Below are 22,852 nucleotides of genomic sequence, written 5' to 3'. Positions count from 1 at the left end.
TTGTGCAGAGACTCACCCATGTAGTAGATTAAATGAATCAGGGAGGTCTAATATACCTGAGTTTTGCATAAATGCTGTGATATTTAATATTCTGTCTTTGCAGGGTCATCAGCTTGCTGAACACTGAAGCCAAAGCGACGCCTGAAATTGCGAAAGTAAAAACTGCTGAGACAATATCTTGAGACTTTCCATTTTCAGTTATATTTACAACTATATTTACAAGTATTTAAAACACAAAATAGTATTGTGGAATTTGTGCTTAGTTGATATTTTTTGCAGTTCAGGTTTTCCATGCATGATGATATGATTATTTTATTTCTTTATTTATTTTGGTTATCAGTTGGATAAAAAAAGTCCCATTTCACCTGTCTATTTAAGTCTATGTAGGCTATAATGACATGCACATTGAGTCTACTAGTGGCAATTCGCACTAGGAAGAACAACATTCACTAATGAAGATGTATTTCTGACATTCCTCACCTCTAATACAATATTTATTTCTTTTCGCTGGGTTAGTCAACAGCAATTTTTAATGATGTTGTGGCCTTAGTTTTTTAATGTAATGTCCTGGGTTTTTTGTATACTCTTGTCTTGCCAACAACACTTATTGTCCTACTGTGATTGTTGATCTTATATTTGCAGCTTTAAAATCACTTTTATTGCTTGCACAACCCTGCCCTCACATGCAAGCATTTCACTGTGCTGTGAAACATATATGCAACAATAACTCTTGAATGATTAAAAAATTACAATAAATGTGATCTTAAGGTGAGCTTTTAACAATAAGGTTGGTTTTATAGGATTTTAAATATGTAGTTTATATTCTTTCATGACTGCTTAAGGTAATCTCACAAAAAAAGACAATTTTGTTTGATGAGGGCACAACACGTTCGGATTGCGTCAATATTTCTTTTTAGTCTTCTTCTTTGCCCTTTTCTCCCTCTGTACTGACTTTTCGTTAACATTAATCTCCACCCACATTTCATCGTGTTCTGACAAAACGTCACATTTCACAGTTCAAGCGATCTCGCGGCAAAAATCTCGCAAGAGTTCCCCACTACAGAAATGGAGAAACGTGCAACGCATCTCGGCCATTTTGGCTCTGAACTACCATCCGTGGCGTCCTGGTGTCTTTCGCTGGTCGGAGCCAAAATGGCGTCAGTTTCTGCCACATGTCCGATGCCTCGTCCCGCTGCCTCCCTCGCTCATTCTAAACCATGGCGTCTGGCGGTGCGGGTGGCAGGGTCTCCTGCGGGAGAGACTTGAGCTGCGTACCCGAGGTGGCGGATACCCTCGCAGCTGTCGCAAAACTCGGGTGGGCCAGCGTGTCGTGTGTTTTCAAGCGAAAAGTGCAGCATCGGTCAAATTGAAGAGTTAGCGATGTTGCCGCTGTCATGATGTGCACGTGATGTCTTGAGCAGCTAGCTGGCTAATGCGACCGGCGCGTTAGCAGAGGCAGCAGCAGCAGCAAACTGGGTGCATAGTTAACGATTGGTGCAGCAGTACGATCCCTGAATAGCTGGAGAGGACCGTGCATCTGAAATATCCGATGTTCGTTTATATTCTGCTGCGTTGTGTCTGGGATGCTAGCAGGCTAACCAAACTGCTAAACTTTCTTTTCCATGCACGTAAACGCTCTTAATTGACTTTACATTTTCTAGAATTTAAAATTGAGTTCTCATGTTATTGTTATCAATTTTGTGCGTGCTTTCCGCATTGTTGAGGGTTAAAGATATTTTGAGGTAATTTTGCAAGTTATAAAGACTTATGTTCTCACACGGTGATACCAGAATGCATTCTGAATTTATCTCAAGGTCACCAAAAATGCACTAATCAGTAATTCTCTGCAGGTTTGACTTCTTGTGTATGCCCCTCTTCCACCCACGTTTCCGGAGGGAGTTTGAATTGGACCCAGCAAAGTCACGACCAGGAGCCCAAACCCGCTCAGACCTGCTGCTCTGTGGAAGAGGTGAGGCTGCTGTTGGGTGTGTGTGTGTGTGTGTGTGTGTCTGGGAGTTTCTGATCAATTTATCCCGGCAAGCAATCTGGTAGACCACTTGCTGGCCGGTTTCATGTTGGGTTTATGGAGGATCCAGCAGAGAGAGAGATTTGCTACATGTGATGCACAGCACACGATGCACACAGTGAAATTTGTCCTCTGCATTTAACCAGAGTGAACAGTGGGCAGCCATGACAGGCGCCCGGGGAGCAGTGTGTGGGGACGGTGCTTTGCTCAGTAGTACCTTGGCGGATCAGGATTCGAACGGGCAACCTTCTGATTATGGGGCCGCTTCCTTAACCGCTAGGCCACCACTGCAGTAGATGCCTTGGTACATCAGTGATGGTGTCTGGTAACTGGTGTCAAAAGTGTGTCCTGTTGAGTTCTTACTGTGCAAAGGAAAAGGTCCATATTACCTTTACTGGGCTTCTTAGAACTCATTTTTTCAATAAATTTGTCCACATGCAGTATATAACTAATAGTTGTTTTGGGTGGCCTGTTTAAATTTTAGTTTTAGTCTAGTCTTTACGTTAAAGCTGTCATTTTAGTTATTATTATTTCTAGCTGCATGCATTTTAGTTTAGTCAAGTTTCAGTCAAGTAAAAGTCTGAGCATTTTAGGCTTATTTTAGTCAGAATTATCTTAGAATTATTAGTCAACATGAACAGATGAGTAGAACAGTAGTCTAGTTTTAGTCTCATTTTAGTAAATGAAAATTGTATTTTAATCTCCTTTTTTCCTCTTTTGCCCAGTCAGTATAGTACAAGGACCTAATAGAACAGATAAGGGCAACATTTTCTTTTAATCAAACCCATTTCAAAATAAAAACAAGGTTATCTTATATTATTCAGCCAGCCCTAACAAATTTGGAGCCCTAGGGAATATTTTAGGTGGCGCCCCCATGCATCGCAGTAAATTACATTGCTAGTGTAGATATACTCACAAGAAAATCAATAGCTTTGTCTTAGAAATTATTTCATTTAAATAAACCAATTGCAAATTTAAAACAAAACAATGAACTTATCTCTTCAAGTATCAGGTTAAGGCTAATCAAGTTTTGAAGACAAGCAAGAGTGACGTTCCACTGAACCCCACCACCCCCCGCCGCTTCAGGAATGGGGGTGTTTCATTAATGATTTTATTATTGGTTTTGGTGTTATTAATTGCTCAGATTTCTGGAAGAAAAGATTTGATACATGACACAGACAATTCGATTCAATTATTTAGCCTGTTTGAAGAGAGATACGATTATAATGTGAGATTATGTCAGTAATCATGTAAAATATAACCACGACTACTCCTTTGGAACAGCTGTTGTCAGTGGACAGGCTGTAAAAGGTTTGGCTAAAGACACTCAGCATTGACAAAGTGATGCTAATTCCCTTGGCAACAGATGACCGCAGTAACAAGTCCTTTAACAGCGTTGTCGTCATTGTTTGTGTGAAACAAGTTGTGAATTTGTTGTGGCATTAAAACAGAAGATAACTTACTCTGTGCTTGAAGTGATGCTCGGAGCTAAAACTTTCAGAAGGTGTGTGGTGAGTGACGGGCTTTAGGTGGCAGCGAAGAAGCGCATGTTTCATACTGTGCCTCCCGATGGAAGATGCAGGAAACAGAGTCTGCGATATAATAACGCAATAACACGAGAGGAAATAACGTCTCGTCTCATCAACAAAAAAAATTAAGAGAGATTTCTATTAATATAGTCTAGTTTTTATTTTGGACACCATATTTAATCTTGTTAATATTAGTCAACAATATTACATGATATATTTTGTTATAGTTATCGTCACATGACGAGCATTTAAGTCTTGGCTCGTCTTAATCACGTCCAAAAGGTTCGTTGATAAAGATATTTAGTCATAAAGTTCATTGATGAAAACAACACTATATATATCAAAGAACTTATTCTTATCTCTGTGTGTGTCTCTGAAAATGATTATACACAACAGATAAGTTTCTTTCTCTTTTTCAGATTGGAACACGCTCATAGTGGGCAAGCTGTCGCCATGGATAGAGGCAGACTCGGAGATGACAATGGAGCGCAGGAATTCTGAAGCGGTATGTCTCCTGCTGGAATAAAATTTTGTGTATTGCTTGTCTGACTAATGATTTCCATGTACATTCAGTAATGGAGTATGATGATGAAGTATGTAAAAAGCATGCCTTATTATTAATGTCCAAGGATTTAAAAAGTACTTTCTTTATTATTCATTTACATATTCCCACATGGATGCATGCAAGTCTAAAATTTGGAAATGTAAACCATTCCTATGGTTTTATTCACATTATTTCAGGTTGTATAACATTGTTCTCACGTGTGATTCATTTGAAAATACCCAGTAGTGGAAAATAGTCTGTTTCTAATCACTTTTCTTTAATAGCATATTCTCATTTTTCTACCCCTTCCAGGCTCTTGTACAGGAGCTGAATTTCTGTGCCTATCTGGGTCTGCCAGCCTTCATGATCCCCCTGAAGGGCCCTCACTGTGCCAACCTGGCACGTGTGCTGCTCAACCACATCCATACAGGTCACCACTCCTCCATGGTAATGCCACAGTGAGAGACTCACTTTTGCTGCATAAAACAAATTAAGTCACTGCAAGACCGACTGCTGCATGTCTAAGGGTCTCCCATTTCCCCATATTAGTGTTTTCATTTAAATTTACAGCATTCATCAGACGCCTTTGTTTGGAGTGACTTACGATTAGTAGTTACAGGGACAGTCCCCCTGGAAACACTGGTTAAGTGTCTTGCTCAGGGACACAATGTTAGTAAGTGGGGTTTGAACCTGTTACTTTGAGGTCTTCTGGTTCATAGGCGAGTGTGTTACTCACTAGGCTACTAGCACCCTGATAGGTGCAACTACATATATGAACACCTGATTGTATACATAAAATGAAGAAACATCAGTATACACAGTTGTATGAGGAAGTTTGCAGGGTAAAGTAATTCATTTTGGTGCAATTAGGCAATTAGGTGGGGCAGTGGTGGCCTAGCGGTTAAGGAAGCGGCCCCGTAATCAGAAGGTTGCTGGTTCGAATCCCGATCCGCCAAGGTACCACTGAGGTGCCACTGAGCAAAGCACAGTCCCCACACACTGCTCCCCGGGCGCCTGTCATGGCTGCCCACTGCTCACTCAGGGTGATGGGTTAAATGCAGAGGACAAATTTCACTGCGTGCACCGTGTGCTGTGCTGCTGTGTATCACATGTGACAATCACTACACATACACTTTATTGCCCCCTTGTGGTGCCTGACTGATATTATTCCAAACTGCATTAACCAGACTGAAGACAAGAGTTGAACCCACTGGACTACTGCCACCCAAAATTTGTCACCAACATCCCCAGTTGCTGGGTTGGTAGTTTTAGTATGTGATGCATGCTTTTAATTTGTGTGAGTTTTTTTATCAATTTATTTTTCTTCCAGTTTTGGATTCAAGTGCCTCTGCTGTCTCCTGAGGATTTGCGAGATGACATTATTGAGAACGAACCTTCCAAACACCTGGATGATGGCAGCAGTGATGAGAAGACCTGGACTTGGTAATGCTACTGTTGATGAGATTGTAATCCACGTGGGGCATGTTAAAAGTTGGGTGGGGGTGGTACAGGTGAAATAATTCTGCCACTGTAAATTTAGGATCCATGACTTTAGTTTGGATCTCATTTGCTTCCCTGTGTGAATGTGTTCCTTTTTAGGTGGCATTCTTTTAGAACTCTCTGTGACTATAACAAGAGAATCTGCCTGGGTAAGTGGCTGTGAGAAAAAGGGGATTGGTCTGGGGGAGTGTGGTTTGATATTTCATTCATTAAGCTATGCTTGATGTAGTTTAAATCATGTTCACAGTACTGTTGCAGTTTTTGTTGTTGGGACTGCATTAGAATGAGTCAACACCTATGCAAGAACTCTACTGCGTTGCATAGTGGAAAGTAGGGCTGCACGATTCTTTCATATAGTGCTTACTGAGATCAATATTGCAATATGCGGTATGATAAATGATTCTTGCATATCAATTAGAATGACAACTAAATCTTTACATCACTGCAAATGTTGTTGCAAATTTATGTTGCCTCATGTTGCATTTTTTAACTACAAGTTTGCCATCCCATCTACATTTACACCTGGGATGTCACTGTGATATCACACAATGTTATAAATCGCAACAGTGCGATTTTGCAGCCCTCAGCGCTGCTCCATCGGTTAATGTTTTTTTTTTTTTTTTTTTTTTTTTTTTTGTCGTCCAGTCTTCTAATCTAGAAAAGTATAAGCATGTGTCAACCATCTCGTAACATCAGTTCCTTTATTAAACAAAAGACAGCATCCTGGGAAAAACGCTCACCTCTTCTTAGTGGTCGGACACATACAAGATTGGTGTACAGATACACCAGCGTTTTCCAAACTCCTGGTAAAATCAGAACACTGATATGATCGTGTTTAATCTGAAAACGTCTGTAGCCCACCGGGTGCAAGGGCGCATGTGCATCCCCTGAGTCTAATACCATTGCGCTTATGTCTCTGTGATAGTCATGCTCACCAATCATGTTAGGCCACGCCCACTTAAACGCAAGCAAGGGCGCTCGCTCACAACTCGTGGTATGCTTTGGCCCTGGACCAGCAAGTCTCCCATGCGTTAAAGCTGTAATCGGGCCTAAAAATAAGGCCTGACGCAATTACACTTGATAAGTACAGCTTGTCAAAAGCACGGCTTTCTTTGCGTGCGCTAGACTTAAGAAGGGAAGGAAATGTGCCGGTTTAAAACGCAAGTTGGCTTTGAGAGAATGAAAGATAATATATTGCGCTTCAGTCCATGTACTCATAAAATAAATCTCAACATTTTGCATTCATGTAATTGCATGATTAGATTTATCATGCAGCCCTACTCTAAAGGAAGGCTTACTTGTTTAACAGACTATATACAGAGTATTTTTTAAATGCCAGACGTGTTATTAACTTGTGTTTCCAAATGAAGCCATAGAAATTGGAGCGGACATGCCCTCTGATTCTGTGATCGACAAGTGGCTCGGAGAGCCGATCAAAGCAGCAGTACTTCCTACCAGCATCTTCCTCACCAATAAAAAAGGTTTTCCTGTCCTCTCAAAAGCCCATCAGCGAATCATATTCCGTCTCTTTAAGGTAATTTGGATAATAAGTGGGTTGGCCAAACTTTTAGATATCAGATTAATGTAAGGCCTGTTTAAAATTGAGGTTGTGGCCTTAACCTGTTTTGCTCTAATTCAGCTGGAGGTTCAATTTATTTTCACTGGAACAAGTCGGCACAGTGAGAAAGACTTCCGCTCCTACCTCCAGTACCTGGAATACCTCAATCAGAACCGGCCAGCCCCCAATGCATATGAACTCTTTGCAAAAGGCTATGAGGATTACCTGCAGTCTCCATTACAGGTGTGTGTGTGTTCATAAATTTAGCTAAATATAGCTTCTTTTAAGTGTTTCTGTTAAAAATAATTTTAAACTCTTTGCATTTCTATTAGCCACTCATGGACAATTTGGAGTCACAGACATATGAGGTGTTTGAGAAAGATCCTATCAAGTACTCTCAGTATCAACAGGTAGGCTGAAACTATTCTCTTTCAGTCCAGGGTGAATTATCATTCATATTGGAGGTGTTAAAAGTTTAAAAAGACTTTTGTAGAAATTGAAGTATCAATTTGGGGCAGTGGTGGCCTAGTGGTTAAGGAAGCGGCCCCGTAATCAGAAGGTTGCTGGTTCGAATCCCGATCTGCCAAGTTACCACTGAGGTGCCACTGAGCAAAGCACCGTCCCCACACACTGCTCCCCGGGCGCCTGTCATGGCTGCCCACTGCTCACTCAGGGTGATGGATTAAATGCTGAGGACAAATTTCACTGTGTGCACTGTGTGCTGTGCTGCTGTGTATCATGTGTGACAATCACTTAACTTTTAAATTTAAATATTTTTTTTTTTCTATTTAAGCTTTTTTACTTAGGTAAAAGTATAAGAGTACTGGATTACTAGACTACTTTTACTTTTTACCCTAAGTAATGTAAGGGAGGGAGATTCCATTAAAGGTATCCTATTATGGATACCTTTTTTATCGGTCTTAGTGGTCTGAAATATCTGAATTTGAAGTCTCTTTCCAAAATTCAGCCTTGGTGCACAATTACAGCTACTTTTAGCCAGTCACACAAAGATTTTTTTTCCAGGACACACCGTTTCGTTGTGTGTCGCTTTAAATACTAATGATGAGGAGAGTGACGAGCTGGTGTCTTCCTCTTGTAAGACGCTTTGGATAAAAGTGTCTGCAAAATAAAGTAAAAGTAAAGGAGAGAGGTGGGACAAGGATGAGAGCGACCTATAGAAGTGAATGGCCATTCCATGATGGAGTCTGAAATGAAAATGAGCCAAACTGAAATAGGAGTTAAAAAAAAAAAAAAAAGTAAAGTTAACAAAGTATTTGTACTTTGTTATGTGACATCTCTGAGATATATATGTTGGTTTTATTTCCATTTTAGGCTGTGTATAAGTGTCTAATGGACAGAATTCCAGAGGATCAAAAGGAAACCAATGTCCAGTAAGTTAACTTTCCTGTTAACTTCCTGAGGAGACATTTTGTGCCTGCGGCTTACCATAAACTTGAGATTTTACTCCCTCCCTCAGGGTGCTGATGGTTTTGGGTGCAGGACGTGGACCTTTGGTAAATGCTTCCTTGCGAGCAGCCAAACAGGCAGACAGGAAAATTCGTGTGTACGCTGTGGAGAAGAACCCGAATGCTGTTGTCACGTAGGTGAAAGTACTTCAAAAATATGGCCTAAATGATAAATAGTGAGCAACATAGAACTGCTATGAAAGATTGAGTTAAAATGTGTTAAAAAAAATTGTTCCGGCATAGAGAGAAATACGGTCTATAATTGCAGTTTGACTAGTCTATAACACTCAATATTAGAGGTGTGAACCTTCACTGGTCTCATGATTAAATTTACGATTATAAATGTTACGGTCTCATTCGCATGTGTGGATGTTTTGATTTGCTACAATAAGCAGAAAATTCAGTCCATGCTCACCTGACTCCACAAACGCTAGAGAAATGCCTGGTTCAGATGTTCGGTAGGTGGGGTTTTCTAAACTGCAGGTTAGGCGATAATGTCGTGTTGTAGATTTCTGGACACTCAGAGACTGATAAGATCAGCTTTTCCTCCATTCTTGTTTTGAAGGGGCAGACCAAACACTGCCTGCTTTGATTCTATTGGTTACATGAAAATAAGTCACGGTGTGCAAATTAGAATTTTGATCACAGTGTGTGCACAAGCCAGCGAGCGCAAAACTCCTACCTGGACCAGCGTATACAGATCAAGCAAATCCACATTGACTACGAGACTGTTATGCCAGAAAGTCACCAAACAAACATCATTATAATAGAATCGATTATGTTCAATCGTCCTCGTCTGTGTCGATTATAGGATTCATTTCAACACCCCTACTCAGTATTCAGAATAGTACCTGATAATCAAGATCTTTTATGCCCTCATTGAAAGTTCCAGATCATGCCTCTGTGCCTTTAGACAGTTTAAAGTTAAATGTAAATTGGGTTTAATAAGTCCTTTTCTGCGTAATGTAGTTCTCCCGGTGAGGGATTAAAGTCTGATCTTATCTTAAAATTGTACAGCTTCAGCTCCTTGTACTGAATCTTTTATTAGCAGCAGTCTTTCAAAAACCTGATATGTGAAAGTAATATGCTCTGTCTTGCTTTACTCTCTCTCTTTTTTTTTTTACATTATCAGTAGAGTATTCCAAGAAATCAGGGATTCTTGTAGTGATCTTTCTACACCCCTACAAGCTCATTTTCAAATCTCAAAAGATACATTAAGGGTTGAATTGTATGTTTTTTTTACTGAGGACATGCAGTTCATAAAATGCCGTATGTGCTTTCTGCTGTTTGTCCATTTGTAGCTGCTGCTTTTATTTAACCCTTACAATTCATTTAACACAGACCACCTTTAAATGGGCTAAATCGTCAAAGCAATAATTAACCAATTTCTTTTTTTTTTTTTTTTAGATTGGAAAACTGGAGGTTTGAGGAATGGGGTGATCAGGTGACAGTGGTGTCATGTGATATGAGGGAGTGGGTGGCTCCAGAGAAAGCAGACATCATCGTAAGTGAGCTGCTTGGTTCCTTTGGGGACAATGAATTGTCACCCGAGTGCCTTGATGGAGCTCAGCACTTCCTGAAAGGTATTTCTTCAGTTTAAACTGATTTCTTCAGAGTAGAATGTTGTTGTTCCTGATCCATATCTTTCCACCAATCTCACTCAGATGATGGTGTGAGCATCCCCTGCTCCTACACGTCCTTTCTGGCCCCTCTGTCCTCCTCAAAGTTGTATAATGAAGTTCGTGGTTGTCGGGAGAGGGACAAGGATCCTGAGTGCCAGTTTGAGACTCCATACGTTGTGAGGTTGCACAATTTCCATGAGCTAGCAGAGCCCAAGCCGTGCTTCACCTTCACACACCCCTCCACAGGTGAGCAATTCTGGTCAAGTGTTATTACTGAACCTTGCAGCACAAGATCTCTGTGGAAGATCTCTGTAGAATCGTATTTTACCATGTCAGGTGGTTTAAAGGCAGAAATATACTTGCTGTTAACTATGTACGTATGTATGTGCATACAGCCACGGTCTGTATCCTGCGTTTTTTGCGTCTGTTTTTGTGCACATGCTCAAAAATGAATTGCATAATTTTATAGGGGCAGTGTTGCGAGATCTGCGCTCAACAGATTCTGCGCTCAACTCGTCTTGCAAGAACTGCTGACACACTCCAGCCCCATGAGCTCTAGCACAGTCTTGCATTAGGAGGAACCCGGTTCCAACCGCACCAGCATATGGTGGTCTGAGGATCTCAGACTGGTACCTAATGGCAGTCAGGCTACCTCTGTCGAGCACAAGGAGGCTGTGCGACCCCCCAAAGAAATGACACCCCACACCATTACTGACCCACTGTCCCTGTAACTACTGATTGTTAGTCGCTCTGGATAAGGGTGTCTGATAAATGCTCTAAATGTAAATGTGAAATTGTCAATCAGTATTGCTTCCTAAGTGGACAGTTTGGTTTTACAGAAGTGTGATCTCTAACATTGGTATGATATTAATCAACATGTTACATACAGATATAGTTAATGTTTTTTTTTATTCACTTGGTAAAGCCACATTATTGTGGCAGAGTGAGTTCCTGCTGCTTTGTTAAATTTGAATTATTTATATGTTATGCATTCTTCCTCAATATTCAGAGCATATTTTAATGTTTTTTATCCTATATAGCAAAAAATATTGCACATGAATCACGTACCCCTCATCGTCATCAGGAACTGACGTTTACTTTTAAACCCCTCAGATATGAATAACAACCGGTATCAGTGCCTCCGCTTCTCTGTGGGGTGTAACTCTGTCCTCCATGGCTTTGCCGGGTACTTTGAGACCATTCTCTACAAAGATGTAACACTTAGTAAGTCGCTCAATACATTCGAATTTTTTTGTTTTTTGATTAGTTTATGCTGTATAATGTAACTATTTTTTACTTTAGGTATTAGACCAGAGACTCACTCTCCAGGGATGTTTTCATGGTTTCCTATCCTTTTCCCACTCAAAGTAGGTCAATATTCAATTTTTTATTTTTTTGTAAAATATTGAAGGAGTTCTTCTGGCTCTTCCTTCTAAAATTTCTTTTTGTGAAAAACAAAATGTATTGATTTTAATATTACATTGTGTTTGTGTGTTTTAAACTTATTTAATAATTGCATGGGTGAGTAACCATATTAAAAGAAGTGCAGTGGGCATTTAACACAACCTTCTCCTTTTCTCTCTTCCGTACTCCAGCAACCCATCCCTCTGTCAAGAGATGATGAGGTCAGCGTTCGCTTCTGGAGGTGTAATAATGGGAAGAAGGTGTGGTACGAGTGGGCAGTCACGGAGCCTGTATGTTCAGCCATCCACAATACAGCTGGGCGCTCTTACACTATAGGCCTATAAAACGAAGAAGGGAACTGACATACACACACACATCCTGGCACTTGTTCATTTCTCAGTCAGTGTGGAGTTCCTATCAGTACCCTGTTGCCTACTGATGAGCTGACCCTTGTCCTTTAGGAAGTGACAAGTCACTAACTGTAGTTTTTTTTTTTTTTTGTTCTCCCCACATTAGCATAATTATTTTTGTACTGATAACTGTTTAGTTGGGTTGTGCCATGTTTGGTCTGAAATATGTTCTGTAAATCTGGAGCCTGTGTGCTTTTGTTTTGTTACTGAACAAATAAGATAATGTGTATATCATGTGCAACTTGCTTATGATGGAAATTGGTTGTAATGTTCGATCTAACTTGCTAGACATAACACATTTCAGTGAGAAAATGTCATTTGCTGGGTCATAGAAAAGGATGTAAAAGTGCTGGATCTTCCTTTTCCCTTTTTTATTAATGATATAGGGCCAAAATAAAATTAGTACATTTCTCTGTGCTTTGTGTGTGGTGGGTTTTTTATTTTTGCAAACTAGTTATGGTACTGTTAGTAATGTAGTGTATACTGAATATTATTCATTTGTAAAAAAGGGCCATTCATAGGGTTGCTTCAAGAAATTACTTGTGTGAAAAGTAGAGTTTAATATCAGGTAATATTTAAGTTTAAAACATAAACTCATATTTACCTAGTTAGCAGTTTGTTGTATATTTGAAGGTAACCTTTAGAGGACTGGTGGTAAAATCTTGTTTTCAAATAAAACTATTAAGCTCTTCAAGTGTGACCTATAGTCTCAGTAGGTCCATATTAATATTTCTCACATTACAACAACCGTCTATCATCATGTGAACTTGAGTTAATATCCCATGGTTTGTAGGGCCCTCCATGTCCCTCTTGTTTGGGGCCACCATTGTCCCCGGTCATAATCTTTCAGATTTGATAATCACTGTTTCACCATTGTGTTTGTGTCTGTGATTGTGTGTGTGTGTGTTTGTGTGTGTGTGTGTGTGTGTGTGTGTGTGTGTGTGTGATGGCGGAGGGGGAGCTCTTGCTGTCGCATCCGTAGCAGCGGCTACCTGCCGGGCTAAATGCGCCGCGGAGCACCAGCGGCTACCTGCCTACCTCATCTTCCTCTTCCTCACACGTCTCTCAGACTCACGGACCGCGATAAAGATTAAAAAAAAGAACCCGACGCCGATGGTTAATTTACGCCTGTTATTGTCGACGTCCTGATTCTCGCGACTCCGCGGTAAGATCATCTTTCATATCCGCTAACGCCGCCCGGGCAGATGGGCGCATAGCCGACCCCTGGTCGAGCGGGGCTGGGCGTAAAAGTGACATTTCTGTTCCATCTGTTCTTATTTGTATGGATGCGACTATTGCTTCTAAAAGTGCTGCCCGTGTTGCAGGATCGAGAAGGAGATCCAGTTAGCAAACGTCGCCATGCAAACCTTAGCATTTAGCGTCTAATTGAAACACACACGGCTCTTTTTAGGCTCTTTTTTTAAAACTTTCCCGTCTCTTTGTACGTCTGAGGGAAATGACTGCGTTTAAACGAGTAAAAGGTGTAAAATCGTCGGTGCGGGGATGTTTTGGGGCAGCGCGGCTGTCGGTGGGATCGTTCCACCTGCGCCGCGGAAGTGCGGCGGCCGCGCAGGAAACGCTCAGGTGTGGGGACCGTGTCTGAAGGTATCCGATGTCCGGAGCCGACATTTTGTTAAACGTGCCCTGCTCCCGTGCCGCTTTTACTGCACGGCGGCGAGGCGGAGGAAAAGTCGGTCCGGGGTGTAATTGTGGCGTAATTACGGTGTTACAGGTACAAGCGCCCAGGTTCTGTTGCCTGTGGCTCGAACGTGGAGGTTCCTGAACACCCCCCCCCAGCTTGTCCCCCCCAGCTTGTCCTTCGTGACCCTGGTATTTTGTCCCCCCCCCCTTCCTCAGGCAGACATGTCTCCATCAGTGCGACTGCAAGAGTTGATCCGGGTGATCCGGAGCGCCCGGACCCAGTGTGAGGAGCGAGGGGTGATCCAGCGGGAGTGTGCCGCCATCCGGGAGCAGTTCCGCCAGAACGACAATGGAGGGCGGTCCCACAACCTGGCCAAGCTGCTGTACGTCCACATGCTGGGGTACCCAGCCCACTTTGGACAGGTAGCACCCAACTGTTTCTCTGGACAGCGGGATCGAATGCATTTTTCTTCCAGTGCACGTAATCGTCCGCCTTGTTCCTGACAGATGGAGTGTGTGAGGCTCATAGCAAGCCCCAGATATAGTGAAAAGCGTATTGGTTACCTGGGCGCCATGATGCTTTTAGACGAGAAACAGGACGCCAGCCTCCTCATTACCAACTCCATCAAGAAGTAAGGAACCTTTCACCTTTTTTTTTTTGCCTTTGCACTTTTAAATGATTATGAAAATGGTAAGATTTTTCTTTTTTTTTTTCTCTCAGTGACTTGTCCCACAGCAGCCAGTATGTCCAGTCCCTGGCATTGTGCACGCTAGCCTGTATGGGTTCAGCGGAGATGTGCCGAGATTTGGCCCCTGAGATAGAGCGTCTCCTCAAGGCCTCCAACTCGTACATTAAGAAAAAGGTGAGGTTCGCGACGGCACCGCCAACCGCAGACGCCTGTTTTATACAGTTCAGTAACACTACAGACAGACCTACAGACGCTGAAGAATGTGTATTGTCTGCCCAGCCATACACACAGATGGTTGAAATAGCGCTCTCTGCAGCAGAATGGTGTGACATGGACAACAATACAATACAACTCAAGTCATAGTGACATTTGAAATAGACACGACAGCATCAACAAAGGCTAGCTTATTTTATGTATCTCTGATGGGGGGGGGCAAGTTCTGCTTTATACATCAATGGAACACTGGCACTTTCCTGCAGTATTTTCATAATTATGTGCTTTATGTGCTAATATTGTTTATAACAGTGTAAATATGTTTTAGGCCACTCTTTGCGCGGTGCACATCATAAGGAAAGTTCCAGAGCTAGGAGAGATGTTCACCCCTTCAGCACACTCACTGCTTTCTGAGAAGAATCACGGTCAGTCTGTTAATGCTCGTTGGTGAAGTTGTAACTCAGGGTTGCCTCTGCGTTTTGAGTTTTTTTTCCAATTATATATATATATATATATATATATTGTGTGTGTGTTAGTATAATATGGAATCAATCTGTATATATTTCCCTAGGGGTTCTGCACGGTGCCGTTGTGCTGATCACAGAACTGTGTGAGAGGAATACTCAAACCCTCGACAACTTTCGTAAGGTAGCATTAAAAAAGGACACACTCTTGTCCATGTCATGAGGACATGGCACCAGAAATGTCTCATATACTCATAATACACTCATATGTTATGTCACATAACATTCTACTAAGTCAGTTTATTGGTTTCTAAATAAAGTTTATAGGTTTAATGAACTTGCTTTGAGCGGAATAACAATAATTTGACAGAATTGGCATTTCAGCCCTGCAACAATAGTAAAGCAATAACTGCATAAATTTCCTGATGTGTATAAATTCCAGTTTTGAACCTCTGTTTATAGTAATCCAGCCTTTTCTGTCCCTTTCCTAGGCTGTGCCTGAGCTGGTTCAGATCATGAAGGGACTGGTGATGTCTGGCTACTCTCCAGAGCACAATGTGGCTGGAATTAGTGACCCCTTCTTGCAGGTCAGTGTGCTGCTAGCTCTACAAAAGCTAGATAAGCTGTTTTGTCCTGGCTCTCTTACTCTCCTGTCAAATTCCTGCTTGTTGCCCAGGTGCGAATTCTAAGGCTACTGAGGATTCTGGGACGCAATAATGACAGAGCTAGTGACGCCATGAATGACCTGCTGGCTCAGGTACGACGGCACCTGCACGTCCAGCATGGTTAAGAGAATATCAAGGACACGAAGGCACCATACAACTGTGTCGAGCATGTTATTTCTGTTTTTAATTGTTGCCTCATTCATTAAAGGTTGCCACCAACACAGACAGCACCAAAACTGCGGGCAGTGCTGTGCTCTATGAAACTGTGCTCACTGTCATGGACATCAGGTCGGAGAGTGGCCTCAGGGTAAGCCACCCTCCAAATGGAGAAGCATTAAATGTTCCGTTCGGGAGTGGGCAGCCAGAGATGTTGTTTTTGCCCTGGTTTCCATGCTGGGCCTTGTTTTGATGTTAAACTGACTTTGAAGTGTTGAGTCATTGTCCTCGAACCCTCTGTGTATATATTTCAGGTGCTGGCCGTGAATATATTGGGCAGATTTCTTCTCAACAATGACAGAAATATTCGGTATGGTCATTTCACGGACTTTTGGCACTTTTTATTCACGTATTCCTGGCCCGATTGGCCCGTGGGAACACAGAGATACAATCAGGAGTGGTAGATTAGGATGGGCTTCACCTGACTGGTTCGTCTGGTTTCTGGGTGGTTTCTCTTCCAGTGAGAACATGGGGAGTTTTTGATGACTTACGACGGGAAATGTGCGCATGTGTATGTTATTTTACATAATGCCTTTCATAATGAAGCTGGCCAATTAAAAATTGTTGTACCGGAAATTGCTTTCTCACAATTTCTTTTCCATTCTACCCTTTTCAGGTATATCTCTATGACATCGCTTCTGAAGATTGTGCAGACTGACCACAATGCTGTGCAGCGGCACAGAGGAACCATTGTGGACTGTCTGAAGGACCAGGATGCCTCTGTTCAACGGTAATGGTACTTAATTAACTCATATCTTCACCTATTATGAAGGGTTCATGCCGTTTCCATAAAAAAAGTAATTATTTCTGAATGTTTTATGTCCCAGGCGCGCTTTGGAGCTGTCGCTCGCCCTGGTATCATCTGTAAACATTCGGTCCTTGATGAAGGAGCTGCTCCTCTTCCTCTCCACGTGTCCTCCAGAGCTCAGAGCACACGCTGCCTCGGGCATCTTCATTGCCGCTGAAAAGTACTGTTAGTCTGTCCTAACATGTCTGTCTGTTCAGTTAACTGTGCAAACAGGATCGCTAATTGGCCTGTTTCAGCAGTGGGAACAAATGTGAAGATTTGTGTGTATCTCACTGTCACTCTTTCTGCCCGGTGTGTGTGTTTGTGTGTGTTCGTCAGTGGAATTGAAAGCCAAACACAATGTCTCTCTCTGTTTCTCGCTCGTCTGTGTCGCTCCACTGTCCCTCTCTGTGTGCCAGCAGCGTATATAACGTTAACCAGCGTGCTGACCGCGTCTCTGCATGCACCACACTACACTACACTAGTCCTGAGTGTTTGTTGCCTTGTGGTGCCTGTGTCTCAATCCAGATTGGCACGGGGGCTGAACCCCACTCTCTGTGTCTCTGTATCTCTCTGTGTCTGTCAGGTACGCCCCCTCCCAGCGCTGGCACATTGACACAATCCTGCATGTTCTCACCACGGTAAATACCCTCCCCGCGGCATCACAGTGTCACTGCTCGTACGCTCGGCCAGACCCAGATAAAGGGGCCGCGGTGCTCTGGGTCCACACTGAGCCCGGTCCAGTTTGAGTTCATGTGTAGCCTGTATTCATTCCTTTCAGGCTACTCTGATGTATTAGTCAGTCATTTTAATTTTTGCATATAAGTGACCTCTCCAAAGGAATTTGGTGAAACAAACTGAATTGTACAAACCGAATTATGAACACAAAATGAATTATAGAGCTGTTTTCAGTCATTAAAAACAAAACACACAGATCTATAGTGTGTCACTACTGACTAATGTACACAAAGCACATTTTAGGAAACTAGTGGGTACGTGAAAGAGTGTGAGGGTGCTAGTAGGCTAGTGGGTAACACACTTGCCTATGAACCAAAAGACCACAAAGTCCCAGGATCAAACCCCACTTACTACCTTTAGGACCCTGAGCAAGACACTTAATCCTGAGTGTCTCCAGGGGGACTGTCCCTGTTACTACTGATTGTAACTCGCTCTGGATAAGGGTGTCTACTGAAAGTGTAAAGGAATACAAAAGAAAACCTGGACGGTTAGGACCTATTTACTGTACATCGGTGATAAAAAGGTTCTCTTGGCCTGTGTTTTTTTAATTCAGGCAGGGAGCGATGTCAGGGATGAAACGGTACCCAATTTGATCCAGCTCATCACGTCAGCCTCAGAGCTTCACTGCTACACAGTCCACAAACTGTACAGAGCTCTGGTCACTGATATATCTCAGGTAGGTAAATGACATGAAATAAAACTGTATTTTTTAACATATCATTTATCAATGACATTTGACATTTTAGTATTTTGCTCATGAGCAGGAGACTCATTTGCTGTTGCTGTTTGGTCTTATTATTTCCTGTAATGCTGTGTCCACGTTCCTCTGCAGCAGCCCCTGGTGCAGGTGGCATGCTGGTGTATTGGCGAGTACGGAGACCTGCTGCTGAAAGGGGACTGTGAGGAGACAGAACCTGTACAGGTACCTGCAAATATGGGCTAAATAATTTTATTAAAGCTGTTTTTTTGTTTAAACAAGTTGTGAGACGAAGATGAGCATGTTGGTTTTGACCGAACTGCAGGTGACTGAAGATGATGTTCTTGACGCTTTGGAAACTGTACTGCAGTCGCATATGTCATCACCGGCGACCAGGGCTTTCGCTCTTACAGCCACCATGAAGCTCAGCACACGCATTACAGAGAATGTTGAGTGAGTCTAATCAAGTGACATACAAGTGTCCTCCTCAAGCCTGTGACTTTGTGGTCATCTGGTTCATATCCCACTACCCCATAAACCCTCATTTAAAGAGTTTGCCAGATTGGAAAGTTTTGCGGAATGAATTTTATTTAAGTTCTACAATAGACATCTTGCTTGTGTACAGCGTACAACAGTTCTGAGTATTGAGGGTGTTAGAAGGCAGAACTGATGTCTTATTTGTCTGCATAGTTCATTTTGAGGGTGAATGCCAAGTGTAGAACTTTATATGCTTTATAGCCAAGCAAGAACAAGTTCTAAACCTGTTAATTACAGTATCTTCCATTTCTCACTTAGCCGGATACGAAGCATTGTCAGTATTTACGGCAGCTGCATCGATGTGGAACTCCAGCAGAGGGCAGTAGAGTACAATGCCCTGTTTAGGAAATATGATCACATGAGGTACAAATGCATGACCTAGCAGATTATTGAATAATTAATAATACTGACGTCTGCAGTTTATTGAGTGTTCCTGTGATGTCACTCACTCAGGGCAGCGGTGTTGGAGAGAATGCCTGTGATTGACAAGGGTCAAACCAATGGAGAAATGTCTGCAAATAACATTAAAGATTTAGAACAGACTGACGTCAAAATCCCAGAAGTTCCTCTTCCTTCAAACCAGGTATGAAATGTTTTCTTATTTTAATGCTGATGCTTTTAATGCATTCAAAATTCTTTTTTTTTGTTATGTTTGGAGGTCTGTGACCTTCTGGACCTGCTGGGTGGATCTGAAGAGCCCCTGCAACCCAGCCAAGCTCCACCCAGTTCAGTGCCCACACCATCTAGCACTGGCACTGGACAAGATTTGCTGGATTTGCTGGGAGGTGTCTGTCCTGCTCCAGGTGAGTGAGAGAAACGAACCACAGACACAACATTTGAAGGATTTTGGAGATTTTGTTCTGATGTTTGGTATGATTTTATAGTTCCTGTAGTAACTGGTGTTACTGTGTATGAGAAGAATGGACTGACCGTAACATTGCAGTGTGACCAGAGGACTGAAACTAGTGTCACAGTGAGCCTCCTGGCATCAAATTCGACTGACAGTGACATCACTAGCTTCTCACTACAGGCAGCTGTACCAAAGGTGGGATCTACATCTTACCCCACCACCACCAAGCCTGCATCAGGCAATTGACCTTTAACCTTTTCCACAGAGTGTTCAACTACAAATGAAAGCCCCCAGCGGTGATGTTGTCCCTGCCCATGGTGCAGGTCAGGTGACCCAAACTGTTATCCTGATGAACCCAAACAAGGTGGGTCATAATTCAGATGTGGTCCAGTGTTCTCTCAGCACGGTTCAGCAAAGTTTAGTCCTCCCAGCTGAATTTAAGCAAAAACAGTATTTTGGTGTAGCAGTGACTGCGCAGCCAGAACACATTGTGTTAATGTCTTGCACTGTCTGCAGACACCAGGATGGAGGGACTGAGGTAGTTCCACAATGCACTTGCCATCTGGTCCTTTTCTATACCTGAATTAAGTGTGCAAATCCTGCAGCCATAAGAGATGTGACATTAGCAAATTATGCCCCCTAATGTCTAATTTAATACAACTTACAGTATGACTGCTTATACTGACCATTATATTTTTTGTGGTTTGAGTGCATCCTGTTTGTACATGAACAAAAGCTTAGTATACACAGATCAGCCATATTATTATGACCCACTTTATATTGAGTAGGACCCCCTTTTGCTGACCTGACCCTTTGAGGTTTACCAGGTCAGGGATATTCCAAAAGAGAGGCAATTTTGGAGATGCCATGATTCTAGACCTTGTCGAAGTCAATCTACCCATGTTTTCAGCTTGATTGATGTAATGTCCCACCCACTGCCATGTGTCATTTTAAAGTCGTATGTGGGCCTGTTTGTGTGAAATGTTCACCATCATGAATTAACACGTATGTTTGCAGGTGAATCTGAAGATGCGGGTCCGTGTTTCTTACTCCAGCCAAGGCTCTTTCTGTCAGGATACAGCACAAATCGATTCTTTTCCAACCACTGCCTGGTCCTGAGTTTTTTTCCTATCGTGTTACACGGAAGCTTCTCCTTTATTTGTCTGGACAACAGGTGTGTTCCTCAGTGATGTCAATGGACTTTTTTTTTTTTTTTGCTCCTTTGTGAACCACATGCCTTTGTGGACTATTTCTTTCTTGATGGCCTTGTTCCACAGTGAAGGGTTATATCAAGATGTCAGGTGGATGTTTATTATCCAGACTTTAAAACCCTACTCACGAAGATGGAATCCACCGTCTCCTGCTCACATAATAAACCTCATAATGTCTTTACAGTAAGGTCACCTTTTAGATGAATTTCCTTTGCTTAGTGTGTGACACTCATTATCATGATCCCCCCATGAATGCCTTACCCTGTCAATGCTAAAAGTAAGAGAACTACAGAATAAGCAGAGGGTTTAAGCCAGATCCCGTCATTTCCTGGCCTGAAGCACCAGTTAATTGGTTATTTCAATACAGTTCCAGGGGCATTAACTGCACTTCCCTTGTTTTTATCTTGATATTCAGACTTTCTAATTATATTTCCCAAAAGCTGTGATTAGTTATTTTCATGATTAACACCCTTGAACCCACACAATTATATCTTAATGCAGACATGTTATACAGAAGAGTAAAGCACAGCAGTTTTTCCCCCTTGCCTGAGGGTACACATATCCTGGAATATACTTTTCAACAGACTTCACCTGGACATTCTAATGGGGCAAGAAATCTTTATTTTTTTTTTTAAATAAAGACTCTGTAAACTTATAGCTAGTTCTCTGATCTGTGGCGCCATTTATTTTTAAACTATAATCAGTCAGTGTCCTTATGAAGCACGACAAAATGACACCAACTTATTTTAATTCACAAGCAAAACAAATTCACTCACACAGTTAATAACACACACTTTAACCCCCACCATATAACATCACAAAGAGGATTTCTTTGTTCTAAATATGCACTTTGCAATCGGCGGAGCCAGGATCTGCGGCACGGTAGCGTGTGGGTGGAGCCGGGATCAGCGGCATGGTGGCAGGTCGATGGAGCCGGGATCTGCGGCACGGTGGCAGGTCGATGGAGCCGGGATCTGCGGCTTTACGAGCTGTAAAGTGGACTGTGTCGTCCTCCCCTGAGAGCAAGCACCAAGTGGAGCACGGATCCTCCCTGGATCTTGTAGTCTGCAGCGGTCTTCTCATCATTCCTGAGTATAAAACAGACATTGTGTTAAAAAGTTCCACATTACATATCGCTAAAGATCATATTCTTTAAAACACGTGAATTAAACTAAACATGAGAAGATCCTCACATCTGTTTCCCACTGTAGATAAGTCTCTGTTGCTGTGGAGGAATCCCCTCCTTCTCTTCTACCCTCTCCTTAATCCTTTCCACCTAAAAAAAAAGAAAAATCATCTCCAAGTTCCCCAGAATCAAGAAACCTATCGACGATTGAAATGAATTCTGAGTTTTTTTTACCTTATCTGTTGGCTCAATATCAATTTCAATTTCTTTGCCTGTGAGCGTCTGCAAAAGCAATGAGAATAAAAAAAAAAAAAAAGGAAAACCGCAAATATTAAGAATGGATAATCACAGTACGAAACCACCTGGACGACGTGCGCCGCATATTTCAGAGTTTATCGTTCAGATATTTCTGCTTTAAAGACACTAATAAATCACAGAATAACAAAAACTATAGTTTCGTCAAAAAACTTTAAAATAAAGCCAACTGTATAGCATTGAAACGACAGATGCTGCGACAGCAAAGTAATCACAATAACGTCTTACCTTTACTTTGATTAACATTTTGTGCCTTGGAATTTGATACGTAAACGTACAAAATGGAAATCAATGTATTTTAATTACATGTAAAACGAGCATGTACTCAAACTGTATTATTCCTAAATTCCCGTGCGCGACTGACCTTCCTGTGCAACCAACAAACGACTCCGTCCAGATCTTCAGGCATGAGCGCTTTGGTTCCGTGTAAACTATTCTCACGTCATTTTTTTTAAAGAAACAGTATCTGCCACTTGTTCACAGACAAATGGAACGTTAGATTATATTTGGTAAGTTTGGTAACAAAATAGTTCCACCACGAACTTTTGGAGAAGCAAAGCTCATTTAGATCTATATTTATTTTATTTAAGACTTCAAGACTTTTTGTTGTCATTGTACAGTTACCTTAGCTGGCAAGGCCACAA

General features: G+C 42.0%; 3 protein-coding genes across 5 annotated transcripts; 2 read left to right on the top strand and 1 right to left on the bottom strand.

Annotated features, from left to right (window-relative positions):
- The first annotated feature begins 1,173 nt into the window (after nt 1–1,173).
- Nucleotides 1,174–12,477, top strand: prmt5 (protein arginine methyltransferase 5). The gene is made up of 16 exons (XM_028976649.1): nt 1,174–1,315; nt 1,851–1,969; nt 3,975–4,060; nt 4,412–4,546; nt 5,430–5,542; nt 5,699–5,748; nt 6,970–7,133; nt 7,239–7,400; nt 7,490–7,567; nt 8,490–8,548; nt 8,635–8,757; nt 10,031–10,206; nt 10,288–10,491; nt 11,359–11,469; nt 11,548–11,612; nt 11,841–12,477. The coding sequence occupies exons 1-16, from the start codon at nt 1,218–1,220 to the stop codon at nt 11,991–11,993; spliced, it is 1,896 nt and encodes a 631-aa protein (XP_028832482.1). The 5' UTR covers nt 1,174–1,217; the 3' UTR covers nt 11,994–12,477.
- Nucleotides 12,478–13,008: 531 nt separating this feature from the next.
- Nucleotides 13,009–21,424, top strand: ap1g2 (adaptor related protein complex 1 subunit gamma 2). 3 transcript variants are annotated; one of them, XM_028976485.1, is made up of 22 exons: nt 13,009–13,224; nt 13,921–14,123; nt 14,208–14,332; nt 14,422–14,563; nt 14,931–15,027; nt 15,174–15,250; nt 15,558–15,653; nt 15,743–15,823; nt 15,940–16,038; nt 16,202–16,257; nt 16,564–16,677; nt 16,775–16,915; nt 17,321–17,375; nt 18,026–18,148; nt 18,305–18,394; nt 18,495–18,622; nt 18,965–19,069; nt 19,160–19,289; nt 19,353–19,509; nt 19,591–19,751; nt 19,822–19,920; nt 20,574–21,424. In XM_028976485.1, the coding sequence occupies exons 2-22, from the start codon at nt 13,923–13,925 to the stop codon at nt 20,673–20,675; spliced, it is 2,379 nt and encodes a 792-aa protein (XP_028832318.1). In that variant the 5' UTR covers nt 13,009–13,224; nt 13,921–13,922; the 3' UTR covers nt 20,676–21,424. The 3 variants fall into 3 exon arrangements, with proteins under 3 accessions (XP_028832318.1, XP_028832319.1, XP_028832317.1); XM_028976486.1 differs by having other exon boundaries at nt 13,917–14,123; nt 19,365–19,509; XM_028976484.1 differs by having other exon boundaries at nt 13,917–14,123.
- On the bottom strand, nt 21,425–22,606 carry nedd8l (NEDD8 ubiquitin like modifier, like). The gene is made up of 4 exons (XM_028976487.1): nt 22,437–22,606; nt 22,128–22,175; nt 21,961–22,043; nt 21,425–21,855 (listed from the first exon to the last, which is right to left on the bottom strand). The coding sequence occupies exons 1-4, from the start codon at nt 22,452–22,454 to the stop codon at nt 21,750–21,752; spliced, it is 255 nt and encodes an 84-aa protein (XP_028832320.1). The 5' UTR covers nt 22,455–22,606; the 3' UTR covers nt 21,425–21,749.
- Nucleotides 22,607–22,852: the final 246 nt, after the last annotated feature.

The sequence above is a fragment of the Denticeps clupeoides genome, chromosome 4 (genome assembly GCF_900700375.1).
Source record: "Denticeps clupeoides chromosome 4, fDenClu1.1, whole genome shotgun sequence".
Taxonomy (NCBI): Eukaryota; Metazoa; Chordata; class Actinopteri; order Clupeiformes; family Denticipitidae; genus Denticeps; species Denticeps clupeoides.
The sequence above is the reverse complement of the archived record's forward strand: the minus strand, read 5'-3'. Positions and strand labels throughout refer to the sequence as shown.

Excerpts from the sequence above, each read along its gene's own strand:
- prmt5 (XM_028976649.1), top strand. The coding sequence starts at position 1,218 with ATGGCGTCTGGCGGTGCGGGTGGCAGGGTCTCCTGCGGGAGAGACTTG. Across the intron at positions 1,970-3,974 it reads CCTGCTGCTCTGTGGAAGAG|ATTGGAACACGCTCATAGTG; the intron begins GTGAGGCTGCTG and ends TCTCTTTTTCAG. Across the intron at positions 8,758-10,030 it reads AACCCGAATGCTGTTGTCAC|ATTGGAAAACTGGAGGTTTG; the intron begins GTAGGTGAAAGT and ends TTTTTTTTTTAG.
- ap1g2 (XM_028976485.1), top strand. The coding sequence starts at position 13,923 with ATGTCTCCATCAGTGCGACTGCAAGAGTTGATCCGGGTGATCCGGAGC. Across the intron at positions 14,333-14,421 it reads ATTACCAACTCCATCAAGAA|TGACTTGTCCCACAGCAGCC; the intron begins GTAAGGAACCTT and ends TTTTTCTCTCAG. Across the intron at positions 15,028-15,173 it reads GCTTTCTGAGAAGAATCACG|GGGTTCTGCACGGTGCCGTT; the intron begins GTCAGTCTGTTA and ends ATATTTCCCTAG.
- nedd8l (XM_028976487.1), bottom strand. Across the intron at positions 22,044-22,127 it reads ATATTGAGCCAACAGATAAG|GTGGAAAGGATTAAGGAGAG; the intron begins GTAAAAAAAACT and ends CTTTTTTTTTAG. Across the intron at positions 21,856-21,960 it reads ATCTACAGTGGGAAACAGAT|GAATGATGAGAAGACCGCTG; the intron begins GTGAGGATCTTC and ends TTTTATACTCAG.